The sequence below is a fragment of the Rhagoletis zephyria genome, unplaced genomic scaffold, assembly GCF_001687245.7.
Source record: "Rhagoletis zephyria isolate East Lansing unplaced genomic scaffold, Rhagoletis_zephyria_1.1 Rzeph_scaffold_00210, whole genome shotgun sequence".
In the NCBI taxonomy this organism is placed as follows: Eukaryota; Metazoa; Arthropoda; class Insecta; order Diptera; family Tephritidae; genus Rhagoletis; species Rhagoletis zephyria.
In genome coordinates, this window is record NW_016157294.1 from 100,788 (window position 1) to 109,770 (window position 8,983).

General features: G+C 35.6%; 2 protein-coding genes across 4 annotated transcripts; one reads left to right on the plus strand and one right to left on the minus strand.

Moving 5' to 3' along the window:
* Positions 1 to 2,980: 2,980 nt before the first annotated feature.
* Positions 2,981 to 5,216, minus strand: LOC108358128 (trimeric intracellular cation channel type B-B). 3 transcript variants are annotated; one of them, XM_017609297.1, is made up of 4 exons: positions 5,137 to 5,216; positions 4,440 to 4,729; positions 4,081 to 4,353; positions 2,981 to 4,015 (listed from the first exon to the last, which is right to left on the minus strand). In XM_017609297.1, exons 2-4 carry the CDS (start codon positions 4,715 to 4,717, stop codon positions 3,736 to 3,738), a joined length of 831 nt encoding a protein of 276 aa, XP_017464786.1. In that variant the 5' UTR covers positions 4,718 to 4,729; positions 5,137 to 5,216; the 3' UTR covers positions 2,981 to 3,735. The 3 variants fall into 3 exon arrangements, with proteins under 3 accessions (XP_017464786.1, XP_017464787.1, XP_017464788.1); XM_017609298.1 differs by having other exon boundaries at positions 5,132 to 5,207; XM_017609299.1 differs by lacking the exon at positions 5,137 to 5,216 and adding an exon at positions 5,009 to 5,027.
* Positions 5,217 to 5,311: 95 nt separating this feature from the next.
* Positions 5,312 to 8,713, plus strand: LOC108358127 (Heterochromatin protein 5). Its single transcript, XM_017609296.1, has 5 exons — positions 5,312 to 5,524; positions 5,597 to 7,087; positions 7,166 to 7,810; positions 7,880 to 8,038; positions 8,105 to 8,713. Exons 2-4 carry the CDS (start codon positions 5,626 to 5,628, stop codon positions 8,014 to 8,016), a joined length of 2,244 nt encoding a protein of 747 aa, XP_017464785.1. The 5' UTR covers positions 5,312 to 5,524; positions 5,597 to 5,625; the 3' UTR covers positions 8,017 to 8,038; positions 8,105 to 8,713.
* The last annotated feature ends 270 nt before the right edge of the window (positions 8,714 to 8,983 follow it).

Sequence of the window (8,983 nt, forward strand, 5' to 3'; positions counted from 1 at the left end):
TACGCTCTGGCATTTTGACACTTTTCAGATTTTAGTCCAAAAAGATAAGGAATGAACCTATTATTTTTTCGCACTAGTAATGAATACTAACTTTTCATATTGTAGCTAAAAGTGGTTACATGTACCTAAACAGTAAACATGTATTTTTATGTGCATATATTTTTGGTAGTTGGTGAACTACATCTTCCTTTTGTACCATAACAATTTTTCTACTTACATGAAACAATATTTTACTACGTTCCAAATGCACCTAAAATAATGTGCTTGTACCGAATGTACGTTCAAATTTAAGAAGCTGAAGAGTAGGTACAATTCAACCTAGTTTTACATCACTATTTCGCATCCCTTGTTCGCTTCTTCCTCTTCATCCAAAATTATTCTTTACACTCTCTCGCAATCTTGTATTCTATAATTCTTGCATAGTGATCACGAAAATTACATTTTATTTATTTAGTTGTGCCTGAACAGCGTTTCTCCGAATAACATCACTTCTTTCCTACTCGGAATCAAAGCAAATACGAAAAAGTAGTGGGTAAACGCATAGTTTGGTATGCGATAAGAGTTATGAGATATCTCTTACTTTAAATCGCAAGAAATTGCAAGAATGTACAGGATTTTACCAGAAAGCGTTCCCGGGAGAGTAAAATCGATCCTCCCTTTGTCAGAAGTTGCAAGATTTTACCCGAAGAATTTTTGCTTGGAAAATCTAGTAAATCGTCAAACCATCAGCTGTTCAAATGATTTCAAATTTGAATAAGCAAAAAAAAAAATGTGCATCTGCATTTTCACCTTATTAAATATATATCCTAGCGAAGAAGTATTGAACAGTTTTACCAGTTTGTAACCGAAAAGCGTTCCCGTACTTTTTGGTAGAGCAATTTTGATTTTGGACAGTTTTTTTTTGGGGTTTTGGGTAGTTTGGCCGGTTTATATAAAACCACCGCCAGGTTATTCCTCTGCTTTCAAAGTATATATCTTAGTACGTTGTCTTCCAAATGTTGTATTCAATCGTCGCTGCACTGATACACGATGGTAAACGGTTTTACCAGGGTGGAAAATAAAGTCAATTTACCTTATTTCCGTTGATCTTGTTACCTGTCACCATGATTCAATAATACAAGGTTAGATAATTATTGACAGCCGCGGTTTGACATTCCCTTACAAAAGGTTGCATTTACGAAGGGCGGAGAAAGACGAAGAATGAAATCCCTTGGTGCGTAAATGGTAGTAGAAAAGCACGCAAAGTAGGCAATTAGTAGTGAAATTCCTTTTGTAAATTCCAATGTATTTGCAGGAAATCTGGCATTTTAAACGAAATACTGAACGTAATATTACAATATCTACGTGAATTACGTAATTTATGTGTTATTTAGCTGTATAAAAACTGCGAAAGGGCTCAAAATTAATTTAAAACTGCTGCGACTTTTATGTAAATATCCAATTTTAAAAAAGTTTATATTTTCATAAGTTAAATGTGCTTCATATGTATATTCAAATAAACATATTGCACAAAAGCTTATACTTCTATTTCACACCAAAGCTACACTTTTTCCAAGTAAATTTGCAAAGAAGCAACACGGGGCCACTGCTAAGGGAGCGGTGCGAGAGAGAAAACTGTCAGTTTATCGAACCTTGTATTATTGAATCATGACCTGTCACCAAATTCAACCTTGACAGACTGCCAGGTGGTCGATTTTGTTACGAACACCTACAAAGCAAATTAGCACAATGGAAGAGGTAAGAATGAAATGTAACCAGCCAGATAAGTTAAATAATACACCATTTTGTTCAATTATTTACCAAGGTGCGTTCATGAAAGAATGCGGATAAACTGATATATTTAAGCGATTTATCCCTTTATTGCTTTAGATGAAGACCGCTATTATTTATACTCTGATTTTCGCAGCGGTCCTTCTGAACGTCAAAATGACGTCTTTGTTGTAAACAAGGCGAATTCATATTACAACAAAACACATCATTTTGACATTCAGAAGGACTGCGGTGAAAATTTAAATTCGCCATTTAAAACACCACCTTGGTTAAATTCGCCTTGGACGGAACCAACAAACGTTGGCCAACACTCAACTTTTGACGCAAGTAGGTCCGGGAGTGCTGACAGTTGTATTACTTTGCGTTTATACAAGACAAGAATATTTAGAATATTTAGAATGAAATCCCTTGGAGCCGAAAATAGTAGTAGAAAAGTCGCAAAGTGGGCTATTAGTAGTGAAATTCCTTTTGTAAATTCGGATGTATTTACAGGGAATTTGACATTTTAAATGAAATATTGAATGAAATATACGTAAATTTTGTGCTAGTTAGCCGTATAAAAACAGTATTGCTGCACTGATCGGATTAATTGCTTGAATACGACGAAAAAGGGACAAAATTTTGTCCTTAGTTCATGGTTTGGTAGCACCTTCAATTTAATTCAGTGATATTTTTATAAAATTGTATACATGTACATATGTACCTACAGTCAAATATAAAAGTCTATGTACAAAGAACAATTCAAATTTTTTATTTTTATTTGTTTCCATTTTTTTCTTAAATATAGTTCATATTTCGACAGAAACCCACATAAAAAAATTTCAAAAATCGTTGGTATTTTTTAAAATTTTCAAATTTGCATTTTAGTATACTAAAATTGCACAAAACAAGATTTATCTAAAAAAACTCGGATTAAAAAGTTAAACGTTTTCGTGCAAATTTATTGAATTTTCTGGAGTTTGCACAAAGTAAAATAAAAAACTTTGCTGTGAAAAATTCACATTGACGCTTTCGTGATATTTTACTCAATTTTCATTTTAACAATGGTGAAAAACACCCCGTTACCCCGTGATTTTAACTAATAATTTGACCCATATTCAAGGTATTTATACCAAAATCGGGGCGCCCGTGGTAAACCACGTCAGCAATAAAGGGTTAAAGCTCACTGAGACAGAAGTAAATCCTTTTCCCCATCTATACAAATTTAGTCCGTTTTTGGTATCTCAAAGGTATTTTTTATTTTATTTTTTATATAAAATTAATTTAAATGTATGTATGTAATGTATGCAGCATCGAGATGTGCGTATTTTTGGTTTAACTTTTTCGATTGTATGTACATGACGATATTTTTGAATACTCATATTTAGGTTTTCATATGCCTTTTGGTTTTTAAATCCCTTCTTCTTGCTTCCGTACATACATATTTATATGGCAAGACAGTTGATCTAAGCATACAACTAATATGCTAATTTCGTATAACAAGTTCATGCATATACATATATTATATCTACCAATTACTGACACAATTTTAATGTGCGCAGGCATAAGAATGTACTAAATACAATCAACAACTAAATTATTAAAATAAATAAACTCTGAATTAAAATCCTTATATACGCTTGTCCACAAAAGTCACATTCATAAATAAACAAACACACCCACTTGCTGCTTATTTACAAGCGTGACTTTGATGTTCACATTTTTACATTTCAGTGCAAAAACATTTGTATAGGTATGGCCTAAATCTGACTAGAACACAATGCTTAGGAGGGCACTTCCCTAATGGAAATTTTAAATTATTTTTTAAACTAAAAACTGAAATAATAAAAGGAATTCAAACACTGGTGTTGATTTCATCTTTTCGAAAAAAGGTCGCTGTGTTGTATTTGGTTGCTTTTGTAGTTTTCCAATCTGAGTAGCTTCAGCATCTTTAACGTCTTTCAACAAAGCCACTGATAAAGTCTCTTAGTTGTTCTTTTTGCTTTCCTTATTTTCACCTTCTTTTGCCTGACCACGCCCCAATATCTTTGCTAAGCTATCCCAGATTCCGCCGAAGAAAATAGCGCAGGACAAGTTCTCAAACGGCAGGAAAGGATCGTGTATTCCCAAAAGTATGGAAGAGAGTTTAAAGTACACAAGGAAGATGACAATGCCAAAATACACAAGTGCATGTGGTGCCGATATCCAATCGGTCTTTTTGTCCAGAACGAATATGATCGAAGCCAGCAATGAAGCCTTTGTATAGCTAAGTAAAAAATACAAAAAATTATTCGTACATGAATGATATTTATGCATAGATATTTAACTTACAATGAAGGTTGCATGAATTCCATAGCTGTAGGTGTCCAAGCACCGCGAATCAGTCTCTCTAGAAGTTTAGTGAATCCAGCACCATTGCCCTTTAGGGTACCAATAATGATCATTATGATCCAAGCGTTTGGATACAATTTTGCTGCATGTGAGACTCCATCATAAACTTTCTTAGCGCGATAGATTTCTTTCATTGCACTAGCCACTACTTTAATGGGAAGAAATTTGCCAACTTTATAGCCGATATCAAAGGGCGTGTAAAAAATCATGTACCTGTGTAAATATACATACATACATATTTGTGAATTGAAATACTTAATTATAAAATATTTTACACCGGAAAAAGCTAAGGGACTCACCAGACAACAGTGCCAACCATTAATTGCGGTGTGTTTTTGAGAGGAGCCAGAATAGGTTCGCCGAGCAAAGCATTAGCTACCATACCTCCGGAGAATATGACTAACATAGTGGAAAGCCAGCAAGCGAGTGGATGTTTCCGTGAGAACGATTGTGCATTCGAACCTAAATCTTCTCTTACAGCCAGTGCAGCAAGCAGGCTGTGTGCGATGTCGAAGTATGGAAACATTTTCAGCTTTATGACCTGATTGGCCATATCCAAGAATGCTTCGGGATCCATCTTGTTGGCTAACTGGAAAATAAATAGGCGTTTAAATCATTTTTCCATAATTGTGGGTTTAGTGTTACTTAAAGCCACGTAAGTGCATATTCGCGCTTCTAATACTAAGTATATCGTTTTAAACCTTAAAAACTAAACTTTAAATCCAAAACGCATTCCAGATGCGGTCAAAAAAAAAAAAAAACTACTGTCAGCATTTAGAACAATTTTTGGTATGCCTGAATGCTGGGAAAACGCTAAAAATAGAATTTTCGGATCTTTTCTTTTTTAGAAAACTGGCACAGCACTCACGATACCGTTACATAAGTTTTATTTCCCAGATTTATATGTAAACAATGACTTTAAATCCCAAAGCTTTCGTTAATCTTATCATTGTTCAATATGATATATGATAATTTAAGATAATGAATTAACTTTACTTTTCTCCGTTCCGAGCCAAATCCGCAACACAAAAAACACAAGCACGTAATTTACGTTCTCTGTCCGGCGACAAGTGCTGCCAATCAATGATTACAAATGCAGAACTTTGCAACACTCTTTTCGTCTCCATCTTCGGCTTCAGTAGTCATCTCATTCCAACAATTGAAGTAGCTGTCAATTCGCACGGCGAAACTCTACGCGGCGAAAAGTCCCTTCAATAACGCGTCTGTTTTGCACGGCAAGAAAACTGCGCTACTTTCCCATCTAAAATTTAGTGATTCGTTGAAAAAATGTTAAAGAAAACAATATAATTTGTAGGAAAACTTGCAAAATAGTAAAGCAGCTACAGAGCGCAAAACCCGCACTCAATACCATACGCAAATAATCGTAAGTAAAATTGTGAACTTGAACGGCGGTTTTTGACGGAGTAGTCACTAAAAATAGTTCTACTGATTACAGGTTGTGCCGTCGTGCAAAAGTCTTAGAAAATGGAGTCGTTATTCGATAAACTAAAATCAGAGCCCCCGGTTAATAAAAAAGCTGTGGAGCCCCCAAAAAAAGGCGAAACAATCAAGGCTTCGAAGCGGTCACCTTCGCCTATGTCGCTTAAAGATCTGCAGACGCCAAATAAAATTAAAAAGCCAACATCGAAACGTGCTGAGAAAACAACTGCACGGCGTGAGTCTATGCCGCCACCGGCAACAAATTTCGTTGCGAAAAGTGTAAGTAAAAGCCGCAGTTTGTCCCCACCAAAAGGAGTTTTTGTTAAACCATTCAAAGTGCTTTTGGAAAGAAAGAAAACTGAGTTTTGCAATAAAATTGGCAAATCATCAAAAACGTCAACGCCGAAAAAACGTCTGAGCCAAGAAGACCGCTCCACCTCCTCTTTGAAAAATGGCGAAAAATCACCAAAGAAAGCAACACCTACGAAGGCTCAACAAAAGTTGTTCGACCCTGCAGTACTTGTAAAGGCGCAACAGTTAACTCAGCTTAAGGTAAAACGTTGTAATGTACGTTTGCTGCGTCAAGATTTAGCAAAGCTTCAACAGGAATTTCGTGCAAAAAGGAAAGCTCTAAAGAAAAATAAGATATCTAATAAACAAACTAAAAATATTGGTAAAAACCGCAAGAGCAATAGTTCATCGCCATCTGAAAAAGGCTCTCCTCCCAAAAGGGGCCGGCCACCTTCTGATCCGAAGCCACAGTCTGGTTTCTTCATAAAATTAAATGCACTTACTAAATCTCCAAAATCAAAAGCAAGAGCAGATAAACCAGTAAAAGAGAAGAAGTTTAGTACTGGATCCATTGCGAAAAGAGTTAACGCCGCTGCCGCCGTTTCTAGCACCAAGCCAACAAAGTTTACAAGAACACAACTAATAAAAATGTATGGCAAGCGCGTATTTTGTTCACGTGTTAAAATTGAACGTTGTTCACATCCCATGATGTTAATTTTTGAATCGAACGCCCGTGCCCGACGACTACAAGCTAAGCGTTCCAAATCTAAAAATCTGTCTGTGTCTTTTCGTGACCAGGTTGAAATATTTGGAGACAGTAGCGATTCAGAAGAAGCGGATTATAGTCAAATATTCGCACCCGATGTTGCTTCAACTTCGCAAGCAGCACTAAAATCAGCAAATCCGGCAATTATGTCACTTACAGCGACGCCGGCTCGTCTGAAAAAAGTTGAAAACGGTAAAGTAGTCGATGATATTGAACTCGACCCCTCTCTCTTTGTTGCCCCGGCAATTGCTAGTACACCTTATGCATCGGCCGGACGAAAGAAGCGTGAGAAAAAATCTTTCAGTCCTCTAAAAGGTGACGGATCGCCTAGTCCTCGAAAGGAACAGCTAAAATTGGCAAATGAGAAAATGCCACCAAGTAGTTTACGGCGGTTAACTGCAGATGAAGTGGATGAGGATGACGATGAAGATGACGAATGTGAATACATAGGTAAGGTTAAGCAAGAAGGAAAGATGACATTTTCCCGCCATTAAAATTATATTTACAATAAATTTATTTACTATGTAGTGCCCATCGAAATACCTGAAAGACGCATATCACGAACAAGTTCAGCAACCGCAGTCGATGATGTCGTTGCGGAAATTGAGCCGCAAGAACTGGTTCCCAATGAATCTGAATCTGCTTTGGTTGATAAAGGAATTGCAGATGGCAAATCAGGCTCTGGCCACGATTCCTCTGGGGAAAGTTTTGCTTCTGCAGTAGAACAACCGGCTTCTGTTGATAAATCAGGCAGCACTGAGCCAAATATTGAGAAGGGTGTTAATGAGGTAGCTGAAAATATTACAAATGGTGCCGCAGCCCTAAATACTGAGTCTGTTGAAACAACTAAAGATGTCATGCCCGATGCGAAAGAGGACCTCGTTGACTCTGTTGCAGCAGAGTTACCTAAACTCACCCGCATTGATTCAGTATCACCTTCGCAATCATTAAACTCATTAAATGATATAGTAGACTCTCTTATAAACAACGTAAATGATGACCGCGGAACTGAAAGTACCGACTTGGCAAATACTATGGATGCAGTGGCAATAACAAATAACGGCCCTGAATGTGACACAAATGAGCAAAACGTGCCTGAAGAACTCTCTATAGGCGATACTAAATTGTGTGATACTCTGGATGAAAATATATCACTGCAATTGTTTGTTGATGGTGAGTTATTGTAATGAAAGTTACTGGATATACGAATAAAAAATTATAAAAAATTTTCTTTTTAAAAAGACTCGACGATCAAAGATAGCGAAATTGTAGATGGAATTGTAAAGGAGCGTATCGATGAGATATCTAAAGATAAAAGTCTAGACTCTCCAGTTGAGGTATCTTCGAATATTTTGAACTCGAAGATGGGAGTCGAGTGATGATTTAGTATGTGTGAGACCTGTAGGTTTTCTAAAGTATTATAAAATTGGTAACTTATTAAATCTTCGCGTTTATTTTTCATTTCAGCTACATCATTCTCTACGCATAAAGTTTAGCGGTGTACAATTAAGATCGCAAATTTGTGAAGACCTATTATTAAGGATATATTATTGGTTATTTTTTAATTGAACCAACATTTTGTTATATCCCTAAGATTTTTTTGCGGGCATTTGCAGTCGTTTATATTGAACTATACTGACTATTAAGTGCTTTATTCCTTTCATAAATTGGTATACCGATATTTTACGAGTATCTCAAACAATTTGATTCTTTGTTCACCTTTTTGTGTGTATATACCATAAAAACAAACAAGGAAAAATATGAAAAAAAGCATCTAGTTGAGAGTTACTTAAAGTAATTTAATACAAAATATGTATCTACAATAATATTATATTCAAGCACAATTTGTAATTTCAGTTCTCTACATAAATGTATGAAACCATTATACATTGAACACTGACGATAAAGTGCATTGGCTCTCCAACACATACTTTGCTATGAACAAACAATTATAATTAACATTTCCACTCATTCAAATTTTAGGACAATTAACTTGTAAGTTGGTTTTATAAGAATTTCATAATTAAAAGTGTGTCCGTACCGTAAATTGATAAATAAACAATACTGAGAGATGAATTAGGAATTTATTATTAGGTAAGTAAAAAAAATTATATAAGTTTTAGCATATGTTTATGTAAAATAGTTTATCTGGTAAGATAATGATGACTGCCCTAAGCATGGAGCACGCTTGAAGCCAGAAACATATGTCGTTTGCTATATCACATAACTTATATGTATTACACAGGGCAACACTGATTTTGGTGCGGCACATGTTAAAGCTTGTTTTGATAGACTTCTGTGCTGATTACGAATCTGTAAGTCTAAAGTTTCCATCAGATCCGGATT